General features: G+C 40.7%; 1 protein-coding gene across 3 annotated transcripts in view; it reads left to right on the forward strand.

Moving 5' to 3' along the window:
* Positions 1-2,633: 2,633 nt before the first annotated feature.
* The window catches only part of PDE7A (phosphodiesterase 7A), a 111,270-nt gene continuing 101,282 nt past the window's right edge, over positions 2,634-12,621 (forward strand). For all 3 annotated transcript variants that reach the window (XR_008427480.2, XR_008427481.2, XM_045181710.2), the window contains exon 1: positions 2,634-3,633. Coding sequence is in view for 1 of the 3 variants with exons in the window: in XM_045181710.2 (XP_045037645.2) it covers positions 3,496-3,633 (138 nt within the window). In the remaining 2 variants the exon portion in view is untranslated. The remainder of the gene's footprint in view (positions 3,634-12,621) is intronic.

Here is a 12,621-nt window from a genome sequence, read left to right on the forward strand (position 1 = left end):
GGCCATTTGGGGATCCTCCTGTTATTTAATCAACATGCAAAGAAGGGGGCTTCTCTACTGCCTGGGGTGACTGATCTTGACTGTTAAGCATTTTTTGAGTTGCTGCTGCACAATGGAAGAAGGGAGGAGTATGCCTAGATTGCAGGGAATAGTGTAGGGGTGCCCGTTAATACTTAGTACTCACATATTCTGTGATGTGAGTTAATGGAAAACTACAACCCAATAGACGTAGGACCTTTAATGGCCCGGATCCTTCAGAAATAAAGGTTTGGGTTGCCCCACAAGGCAAGGAACCACTATCAGCAGAGATGCTCGGTGAAGGCAAAGGGGATATGAAACAGGTAATCGAAGAGGAAGTAGTTATAAATAGTAATTGTGATCATGTTGCCATTTGCCATTGATACAAACACTGTAATAGTTACCAGCATTTTCCCCTCATTTTTGCTATGAATATATTTGTGTATCTATATTAACTAATTATTCCCTCCCTCATTCCCCACCAAATGTGTTAATAATGGGTAACCTTTTATCTTGGTATTTACGTTACAGGCCATGGAAAGGGTACTGTGACTCATCAAAAAGAGCAATGAACATCCCTTAAAGACTGTATTGTCTTTTGAGAAGGAGCTGGTTTGGGTTGTATGAGACAGTTGCCTGATATGGACATAAGCATGATTCTGCTATGGACTTTTCAAAAATTAAATACAACTGAAAGAAGTCTGTACGGATGTCAAGTTGACAAGAGTTGGACTGGAGTGGTTTTGTGCTGTTGACTTAGCTAAGCTGGAACTACATTTCCGAGAATTCTCTTTCTTTTATGATTTTGATTTTGGTTGGCTATGATAGAAATTTTCAGAAGATTTAAGTGGAAGTGAAGCACCAGCCATTATACTTGGAAGGTCCATGCAGCGTCCCAGGCAGCATTGTAATTTTGCACATGATCTGCTGGCTAGCCTCACTGGCAAGGGGCAGCAGCGGGGCCCATAGACCCTCCAGCTGCTATGTCCTGGACTAGGCATATGTGCAGCACACCTCTCTCTCTCTCATTGGATCTGTTTTTCTGGAGAACACTAGCACTACTATATTCCCCTGTAAAGAACACTGAAAACAGTTGAAGTTCTGGTCTTGAGATATCCCATATTGTGGTGGAATTGCATGGCTCTGAGATCGCACAGAACAGAGTTTGGTGGCATAAATGTTTATGGTCTTGGAACCTGATTACTCATCTGCGGAATTAGGACCAAATGTCTGCTTATATGGCTGTTATGTAGGATAAAGTTAAACATGGTATATGGAATACCTCTCACAGCTCACAGTGGGTGCGCAGCAAATGTTCGCTGCCCACTCTGCTGAGGGGAAATACATTGTTTAGTTAGTGCCCTGGATCTTATTAAATGATTTAACTGAACTGAGTCTCTTAGATATTAAATGTGAGACAGTTATTTGGCATACGGTTATAATGTCTGATATAACACCAATACTACTCTGGATTGTTAGTTGTACAACAGAATCCAAACATTATTTGAGGTCAGTTCTGCCACTTATCTGTGTAAGATCTAGGGCAAGGTATGTTTCCCTGAGTCTGGTTTCAATTTAAATTCTATTGCCTCAGGATTTTCTTGTTTGTTAGAATAGGAGAAAGTGCTCAGCTTAATCTTAAGCATACTGTAGATGCTCAATACATCTGCTAGAATTGGAGTTAGGAGTTATTAGGGTTTCAAAGATGAGCTGGATCAATTGTTGCACTAAAGGAGAGCTTACTATTTAGTGAAGACAAAAATCCATGAAACTATAATGAAAGTTGTATTTCTTTTAATAGTAGAGAGCAGACAAGTAGACAAATACCAACGGAGGAGATAGAAAGTTTTAAGTGACATGAAAGAATCGGATGCCATGGAAAGATGATAAAACATCTTGCAGACGTTTGTTGATTTATGGGATCATGAGCATTTAACGCCTGATCTCATCAGTAAGGGCTATGCAGTACTTTTCACCTTGCCAGTGGCTAGTCATAGCAAATAAGTGGAAGGGTGGGTGCCCTGAGAGCAGAGCCAAATTAACAATTCTGCCAGCAGGGGAGAGGTTGTTCATGCTGACATCCTAGAGGTTGGAATGTATTTGGAACAATGGGTTGCCGCTGAAAAACGTTAACAGTTTAAGGAGAAATGTGACAAAAGGAACCTGCCAACTTACATATCCAGCTCACAAACCAGGTCAAGCGTTCTTTACATTCTCATGCTTTCTAAAAATCAAAGCCAACAAACACTTTTGGTAAAAAGGGCAAACAGTGTCCTTTTTTCCTTTGTTTTCTTAATATATAATCTTTACTCATTTTTTCCAGCGCACACTTTCTCAGTCTAGGTGTTTTCCCTCCACCTCTTCTCCCCCTCCTCATTCTCAGGTCCCCAATTCTCCACTTATGCCGGGACTGCCCCAAGGCCAGCACCTGCTGGGGAAACTCGCAAGCCCCAGCCCCGCCGGGGGGCTGGGAGTGACGTCGTCGAGAGCGTAGCGCCCGCGCGGCCTGCTGACGTCACTGCCGCAGCGGTCCCGAGCAAAGCCCAAGAATGGGAATTCGGGGAGGGAAATACAGTACAGACTCCGCGGTCAGGGCTGAGCGGTGCGGCTGCGTTGGGTGCTTTGAGGGTCCGGGGTCGCTAGGCTGGAGTCGCGCCTCTCGCACAGGCTGAATCCACCCCACACCCTCAGGCTCTAGAACGCAAGAGTTTGGTGATAAGGGGAATGTCCCCACTCCGCGGGGCCTCGTGCGCACGCGCCTCGGGTGGGGAGCAGATTGGGGAGACAACTGGAGTGGGTGCGGATTGAGGTTAGTAGGGGAGCAGGGCGGTGTGTGGCGCGAGGGAAGGTGACAACGCTTCAAAGTACAGAACAAGAGGAGGACGGTTCGCAACCTCCGCCGCTAACCCGTCTCTACTGGCGCTGTGGAGGCACGGGGCGCGGGGCTTGCGCCGCGGCGTCGTGACGTCACGGAGGTGGCGGCCGTGGTTGGCGCAGGGTTCGCGGCTGCAAAGTGTGAATTACGCTCGGCTCGCGCCACTGGAGGAGTGAAGCCAGGCTCCAGGGGAGGGGAGGGGCAGAACGGCGGCGGCGACCCAAGCTGGTGCTGCTCCCGATCCCGGCGCAGCCTGGGTCTTGGCGCTGGCTCCAGCTTCTTTTTCTTGCAACGCTCCTGCTCTGCTCCTCCCCGCATTAGAGCCCTGGGGCGGTGGGGTTACCTTTCCGACTTTGCCGGTGCTGCCCCCGCTGGCACCCCGCAGCCGGGCGTACGCGGGTCCTGGTAACTGTCGCCGCGGCCGCCTAAGCGCCTTCCCGCCGGCGGCCCGGGTGCAGTGTTCGGGTGGCGGAGGCGTGAGTGCGGCTTCCTGGCCCGGGGTCGGCACCCGCCAGCCCTGCCCCCGCTTCGGCCCGGTGCCCCGCAGCCGCGGCCCCTTCCCAGCGCAGGGGCCGGCGGCCGGGGCAGGGCGGGCGTATTCAATGGAAGTATGTTACCAACTGCCGGTGCTGCCCCTGGACAGGCCGGTCCCCCAGCACGTCCTCAGCCGCCGAGGAGCCATCAGCTTCAGCTCCAGCTCCGCGCTCTTCGGCTGCCCCAATCCCCGGCAGCTATCACAGGTAAATTGCCGACGCCGTGGGGGCTCACACTTGGGGCTTCTCTCTTTGTTTCCCTCTTCCCACCCGGCTTCACCCCCGGGACAACCCCAGTCCTCGCCGTTCACCCAGACGATAGCGTTGTTCATTGTTTGGGACTTTCTGGGCTGTCCCTTCGATTTGAGAGCTCTTTCTTTTATCCTCAGGGCTGTCCACTCTCAGTTTCTGGCCTCCAGTGGGGTGGGCTCCAGGAGCCTTTGCCTCTCCTCAGTATCCCCCACCATCCTTGCTCAGAGGTTTAAGCCTCAGTAATGACTTTGTCTCCCTCCCTTTCCTGACGTCTCGGTCTGGAACTTGGGCCTCTTCTCCTTAGTTGTGGCCCTAGCACACCTGTGTCCCCCAACACGCGCGCGCGCACACCACGCAGACACACCTGTGCCGAGTTCGCGCCTCACCTCCCCCAACTCCCGCGCGCCCCGTGGTACTCAGTTGGTCCTGCGGTTCTCTGAACAATAGACCAGTTCCCTGTTGCTCTTCTCCCGAGTCCTTCAATTCTGTAGATGGACCCTAAGTATTATCAGAGAAACAAATATCGAGAGTGTTTCCCTGAAGCTTCGGTTTCTGCAAAGTTGATAGCCAGGAACCAGTTTTGTTTTTAATTTGATGAGATTTTAGGAGAGAAACTATGATGAGCACTCACAGACTTTGTTTTGAGTGGTCGGTCCAATACCAGTTTCTCCTGAGAATTTCGGTTTTTTGCTGTTGGCCCACTTCTTAGTTCTTGCTGCTTTTGATCACCAGATTTAAAATAGTGAGGCAAAAGGAATTTTGTTTACATTTTAACTGAGTGCTCTCCATTTCTGCCAGAATGTTACATGTTCATGATCACCTTTTAATTCACGTATATTTATTTTTCCTATTGGCTAATACTAATTTATTTTAATATTTTTTTCTCGCTATAATGTAAAGATCTGGAGAGAGGGTCTGTGTGGTGGGTTTTTTTTAAAACAGGTGGTGTGGGGCACCTGGTAGAGACTTTGCTAGTAACAGGTGTGTCTGGTAAATATTTGCCAAATGCTTCTCTGCCTAAGTTGCTTGTAGAGAGAGCTAGAGCCTATATTTCGGGTTCTCTCTGAATTGTTTTTATTTAAAATCAGACTTCTTTCATAGGACAAGGTGGGGTACTATTGAGGTCAGTCAGAGCCACCTTGTAAAAAGTACTGATATTAGGGACATTTTGAATAGCACTACATTGTTATTTTGAAAGTCCCTGCATTAATCTGCCTTTATAGGACTGCTTAAAGCATTTTTAGGTTGCAAAATGAATGTTGGAAAGATATGTAATTGAAAGTTTTTAATGGTAGTAACTTTTTTCACTTCTAAATATTAATTTTACTTTCTCAGATCAGCAGTCACATGATTGATACCTATTTCTGGTCCAGTCTAAATAATAAAAGCAATGACTAATAAATTATAACATCTAAAACATTAGTAGTTACTTACGCTCCCTCAGGAGAATGTGAATGAGAAGGGAGATTTCAGGGGAATGAAAACAAGTAAAGCCGATGCCAGGGGTTTTACCTGATGTCTAATTAATCCATAGAGACCAATTTTAAGTTGGACTCCTTCTGGACTCATTTCCTAGCCTTAGGTTTTAATGGGTAATGGAATGTAAGAAATATGATTGTGGCAGTTAAAGCAAATCATGTAGAGACACCATATTTAACCCACCCTTAAAACTTTTTAAGAAAAATTTCTATACCCCAAAGTGAAGTATATTGGAACTTCTGGAAATTTAGACAGAAATGTTCCTGAAGTAACACTTTTTTCCTAGTCAATGTTGCTCAACATTAAAATGATGGTAAACTTACTATGATGCTGAAATGGGCATGCTTATCATTACCAAGACTGTATCATTTAATATTAAACATATGTTGGTAGTGATTTCTTCAGCTAGATGGGAATTTGTAATAGAAAAGGAAAGGCAAAAAATCTTGGAATCTTATTCAGAGCTCTATAAAATAAATATTTAGTTAAATCAAAAGCTTTCTTTATCCTTGGATCTTTAGTTCCTAAGTCTGACGAAAGCTATAGATATAAAAAGTTTAGGTGGTTTGTAGTTTCATTTAAAAGACTTTAAAAAAACACCTGTTCCTTTTTTTGTTTTGTTTTGTAGGCACTAAGTGTTTTGTATTAGTTTTTCTGTTTTAAAATATGTTCAAAACTAGTAGTTTTTTCAGTTCTTCAACATAATATTGGAGCCTAGCTCATGGTGATACTTTAATGATTGTTGAATGAGTGAATAGGTAATGAGGTTGTATCTGAGCATCAATTTTAAATATGAAAACAATGTAAGGACTTTCATCAAGATATAGCAGTAACTTATTTATCCAAAACTTGGTTTGGAACTTGTAACTATAGATTTTAACAGATTCAAGAGATAGAAGACTATGAGCAACTAAAAATAGATTTGGCAACCCTCTTACACCTGTGTGTTTTAAGTAGAATTCTGACAAACTTGTTTTTCCAAGTAGCAGCAAATTTAAAGTGGGCTGGGAGGCTGCTAGAGTCAGGTTCACAATGATAGCTGCAAAAGTTGACAGCCCACACACCAAAAGCCAGGGATCAGGGAAGAAAACCCAGTAACTTCTACAAAGGCACCCTGGGTACATATAGTGTCCAACCTTTGGCGTTCCTGAGCCGTACACTGGAAGAAGTGGAGTTGTCTTGGGCCACACATTAAATACATTGCGACATGTAATCACAAAAAAGATCTCATAACATTTTAAGTGAATTTACGGTTTTGTGTTGGGCTGCATGCGTTGGGCCTCAGGTTGGACTTCCCTAGAGAGGCTTGAGTGTTGTACAACGCAATAATTATTAGTCAAAATAATGTAAATAGAGCCTATTTCTTAAAGTTTCAAGATTTGTACTTAAAAACAAAAAAATGAAAGATTTCCAAGCCAGACAGTTCAAGTGTTGATTACTAAAGGGAACAGAATTATCTGGAAAATTCATTTAAGTGGAAGGAACATCAGCTCTTCCAAGGATGCCGAGTAAATGAGGCATTAACTTTTTGTTGTAAACCAGATTGTGTACTACTTTCTCAAGTGGTTAATAAGAGTTTTTTTAATTATTTGGAAAATAGAGATAATAAAAGAAAGTTGTTTTTGCCATTTGGGGATATATTGTTGATAGCTAGGTTTAAAGATTTATCTTGCAGAATAAAGTTCTTATTTGGAAAAAATACTGTGAGAACAGAACTTGTGTTGCTCACCATTTGTGTCCACAGTGCTTTGCCTACATAGGTGCTTAGCAAAATGTGGAGGTTGGGTTAGTATATTAATGGCAAACCAATGCGCCGCACCTGGGATTATTTTGGTCAGGTTTTCCATACACTGGAAACAAGTCTTACTTGGGTTAGAAGTTTGAGGCTTAATTTTTTAACTTTATTATAAGTCTACGATATGTATTATTACTGAACAAAATATTGGGATCTAACATGTAAACATATGCTTTTAATACCACAGTACGCTAAATTTGACTTCTAATTTAGCATTTATGTGTTTTTTGTTTCTAATAGCCTGTGGGGGTTTTTTTGGAGTAATTTGAAGCTTACAGCACAATTGGGTGGAAGGTACAAAGGTCTCCCAGGTACCCCAAACTTGCATAGCCTCTGTCATAATCAGCATCCCCCACCAGAGTAGTACATTTGTTACAATTGCTGTACCTACATTGACATGTCATTATCACCCATAGTCCATAGTTTACATTAGGGTTCCCTTTTGGTGTCTTTTGTAAAAAAAATATTCCACAGGTATTTACTGAACACCGTCTGTGAATGAGGCTCCTTGAGTTAGGTACTGAGAGAGGTAAAGAATTGGCAGTTTTTTAAAAAATCACTTGTGAGCCTGCCAACCTAACCAGGTTTTTCTTTATACATAAACATTTTCACGTGTAGTTATAATATACATCTGTGTAGTCTTTAGCAGTGTTCTTAGTATATGACAAATCACAAAGGCCCTATATGTGCCAGAACATTTCAAAGCCCCTGGATAAAAGTTGGTTCCTCCTTCAAGAATCTTAAAGGATTGTGGTGAGGAAAATGGTATGATTGTATGTGATGTAATTGTTGTATTGGAGTTATCAAGGTTCGATGAGACTACACAGATAACACCCAAATTTCCTGGGTAAATTAAAGGAAGCTTCACACAGCTGAAGCTGAAGGTTACTGTAGTAGGTGTTTCCGTTGGGTTGGTCAAAAGTCCATTATGTTTTTCCCTGTACTGTATGATGGCTCTAGTAGTGATTAGCACTTCATTTGAAACAAGTTTGTTATTGTATTGTGATAGCTGTCATATCAGCATGCATTAAAAAAAAAACTTAGCAAAATTGGTGAATTTTTGTGCAGCCATTTTAGTATTGAAGATGGAAGAAAATAACATTTTGAGTGTATTTTGCTTCATTATTTCAATAAAGGTAAAAATGCAACTGAAATGCAAAAAAAAAAAAAAAAAGGATTTGTTCAGTGTATGGAGAGGGTGCTGTGACTGATTAAATGTGTCCAAAGTGGTTTGCGAAGTTTCTTGGTAGTATCGACATTTTGGCCATATAATTCTTTGCTGTGCGCCTGTTTTATGCATTGGAAGATGTTTAGCAACACACCCATGTCCTCTACCCACTGGAAGCCAACATCGGGAAAAAACTGCATTTGTAGATGAGCTTTCTAAGCTTTCAGAGCTTCCTTTTGACTACTGGCAGGTCCCCTTCCTAAGGAACATGTGCACTGATCTAGTGGTTGACATCAGAAATGTTTCCTGCTCATAGTTTTGCATAGGAATTTTGATTTACTGCTCTATGCCTCCACCTACTGGTAGGGATGGCTCTTTGTTTTTTTGAAGATAATAGCTAGGGGGAGGAGAGGATGAAATAGCACAGGGCAGCATTTGGGGGAAAATAAATTGTTAATTAGATAACTTAGTTTCAGTGGAGCCTACTATATTTCTCGAAGTTTTGAGCAGACCAGACTCTAGCTCGGTACCATATAGAGTACTTGGCAGAAGGTTCTTAGTAAAGATGCAGCAGTCTTGGCTTCAGTAATAACTGTATTTGTTTCCATTTATTGAGTATCTCCTACATGCCAAATGCTGTAATCGATGTTTTTAACCTTTAAGAAACTCTGTAAGTGATCAGGAAAGGCCTCTCGTGTTTCACACCCTTCCTTTAAAACTGACCTGCCTCCTCCGTGAAGGTGAGAAGTTAGACTTTTAGGTTTGGGGATTGTAGATCTTGTTAGCTTATGGATCTGGATTAAAAATAAAAATTTGATGATTAGAGATGATTATTTGAAGTGATAACCTTCACTCTGGTATTTTCAAATTACATCTGGAGTACTTGTTTTCATTGCCGTGTTCTAGGAGGACACGAGCAGCTAAATCATACTCTGAAGAGAGTGACTAGGGTGGGGAGGTGATTTGAAACACATTGTTGATATGTAACTGAAGAAATTGGAAACATTTGTAGTCTGGAGAAAAGAAGACTCAGGATTTGGGCCAGGAGGTTTGGGAATGGAGGTGGGGTAGTGGTTGGTGAGAGAGGATAGAGCTTTGCTGTCTTCCAGTATCTGAAGGACTGCCAGTGAACAAGAGGAAGGAGAAGAGGATTGGTTAAGATTTTGATTGGTTGTATGTTGTTGTTTTTTTCCTAGCACAAGAGAAAGTTTATTAATCATGCAAAGTGAAAGCACAATCCAAGAGAAGATTAGAGTGGGCTACTCGGAGAGCTGTCTTGGCCTGAATTTTAGAAAGAGAGTCATACAGGCAGAAGAAGTGGGCCAGCTGGGCTGGGTGGACTCAGGAAACAAGTTACAAAGGCAAAAGAAGAGCCCTTGGAGACAGGTGTGGGGACGTAGTCCAGGATGAGCTGCCGCTGCTCACCTGGTTGCAAGTCTCCTGAGAACCTTAGAGCTTAGGGAAAAGACAGCAAATATACACACCTGAGGAAACAAGGGGGGGAAGGCACCGGCAAGCTCCAGGAAGAGCATGCCTTTATGTATGTATGTTCTCAATTGCTATATCCACTTCCTGTTTTGTGAGGGCAGTTGCTGACGTACAGGAGAAGATAAAAGCTGAACGTTGTTACTTATCCGAGGTAGCACAAGTAGGTGATGGAAGTGCATTAAACTTCGGGTCATTCTCACCTCAAAGCCCATGCATTCTCTTCTACTTCCTTTTACCGCATGGGAAAAGGATGTTACCTCAGATGATAGAATAAGGACCAATAGGTAGAAACAATAAGGAAATAGAAAGGGAGATACTGTGTTTAACCATACTCCGAATCAAAGAAATTCATGTAAAAGAATGATAATCATTTTTGCTCAGATTGGTACATTTTAATAAAGTGTGTAGTTTGAAGATTATACTTATGCAATGCTAGTAGGAATATAAATTGAAAATTTTCTGAAAAGCAACATGGCAATTGAGTCAAAATATTAATGCTTAGAAAATTAGTACTTTTGCCTGATAACTTACCTTTGGGAATCTCCTGAGCAAATAACAGAAAGGTAGATAAAGTTGAATCTTCAAGGGTATTCATCACTTATTTATCACTGAAAAATTAGAAACAATTTATTAATGTTTAAATTATAGTTTTATTGTGAGTACATAGTATTTATTTCTATATTATGTAACCACAAAAATGCTTTGAAGAATTTAAAGGATACATAATCACATAGTTTACAAATGACCGAATAAATTTTATTATTTCTTAATATTTCTATAGTATGTATTCACTAAATACTTTGAAGCATTGGAAGACTAATTATATGGGGAATTGCTTACAACATAAGCAGAAAAACAAAAATTGTATTTAAAAATCACAAAATGTGTACATACCTATACATCATATATGCTTGCAAAAACAAAAAGAAAGCCAGATGTATTTCAGAATGCTAAGGGAAGCTATCTCTGGATGGTGAAATTATAAGTAATTGTTAACTTTTTGTTTAAAATTTTATGTAACTTTACCAATTTTTTTTTAACATGAACTTCCTTTTAAGCCACAATAATCCTAGAAAAAGTCAGGTAATTTGATTTTGGGCCCAGATCTCTGATAGAGATGTCCAGAGAGAGAGAGTGGGTTTGCCTCATGAGATTATAAATTCTTAGTCAGTGGCTGAGTCAACAGCTTGAAAGATATTTGGAAAAGGATATTGACAAGGGGGTAAACTCTTGTGGTTCCTTCCAACTTCATGATTCTGTAATTGTTTGGATAACTGAGGTGTATGCATGAAAGGCATTTTTGTATAGCTCTGATAATTATAAAGATGTCGGGAAGTGAATTTAAGTATAGTTGTTTTGAGGAAGAGCTATTTGATGACAGCTGGTGAGGAGATCTTGAATAATGGCAGCACTGGAAGGAAAAGAGATAGAAAGTTAAGAGTGGGTCCTAGGAAGTGATTTGTTTTTTGAGGGAGAAAAATTGTCACTTTAATTTGGGAGACCAGCTCGATCATTAAGCTAGTAACAAAAGAATGGATGGGAAGAGCAGGTGGGTTTTGGTTTTCTTTTGTGTATGTGGAAGGAAGGAGAGGGAGAGTAGATAATAGATTTGCTTTAAATATGTTGAGTTCAAGTGTCTGGGAGACTTCCAGGTCTGGATGTCCAATAGTCACTATCTTAGGAGGAAGGTTAGGACTAATGATGTGTTCCGACTTTTACTGTAAGGGTTTTCATTCATATATTCTGAGTTTTAGTACAAGGGTTCTCAAAACATTTTTGCTCATGTATCCTTTCCAAGAATATAAAAGCCAAACAAATAGAAAGCTATATACTTTTTCATACATCTAGAACTTTTCCTTTCAGTTTTAGTATTTATAAATAGTGTAATGTTTGGTGTATAACTTAAATCATGATTTAAAAGATATCCAGGAAAATTTAAACAATTTAATATCTTCCTTTATTTTTTTAAACTCATGTGAAGAGCTTTTAAGTTTAACAGAATTTTTACATTCCTTATTTTTCTCTTTGAACTCTTTTTTTTCTATTTTGCTATCTCTATTATCCTAATGCGTCCTGTTATACTGGAAAGCATTTTATCAATTACACCCTCACACTTTTCTATTAAAAAAAAGTAACTTCATTCATGAATTTAATCAATGAGAACAAATATTCCTTTATTTCAGCAGTGTCACTTAGTTCTTGAGTTCTGACCAAAAACAATTATAATTAAAAATATTTAAAATTTCTTATATCCATAAGGCTATGTCAAATTTATTTTGTACTGAGTTATCAATACAGTGGTAAAATAATTGCCAGTAGACAATCAAAACAACATGTGAATTATAAAATTTAATAAGTATTAAGTAAAACAGTAACACTACTGGAAATGCATTTATTTTAAATTGTTTTCTAAATATTTTATTCATTTATAAATATTAGAATGGATGGGGTTCTGCATTTTCCTTTTTTACTTTAATAGTGAAAGTATTGAGAAATCTCACTCACAGATTTAGTAGATGGTAGTAAAAAGTGTTTTGGTTTCGAAATATCACCCATTCTTCTGAGTTGACAACAAAGTGATACACAGTTGAAATTATTTTTAAAGCTTTCTCAGGCAGCAGTTGGATTTGGTTCTCCCTCAGTTTTCATGGAAGCAAGAATTGGTGGCTCCTTGACGTGAAAAAAATTTGGTGCCTAGCCTACAGAACGATTAACTTTCTCAACAAGAGTATTTTGAACTCTCCTTGTAGCTCCTCAGATGTTATTAGACCCCAGTTCCCCAGTAATTTTCAAGAATTGTTGAGAATTGCAGTTTTCTTTTATGAAGTGCCAGTGGGGGAGAGATGAAATGGGAGAGGAGATGAATGAAAACTGACTTGTGTCAGCAGAATGGTTTTAGAAGAGTGTGCCTGTGGAAGTTGGGAACCTACTAATCAATTCTCTCTGAACTCTCCACGCACGTATATTTCCCAGGGTGCATACGCATGACCCACTTTGTGGACCACTGGTTTAC

This window comes from Desmodus rotundus, chromosome 8 (assembly GCF_022682495.2).
Source record: "Desmodus rotundus isolate HL8 chromosome 8, HLdesRot8A.1, whole genome shotgun sequence".
NCBI classification, from domain to species: domain Eukaryota; kingdom Metazoa; phylum Chordata; class Mammalia; order Chiroptera; family Phyllostomidae; genus Desmodus; species Desmodus rotundus.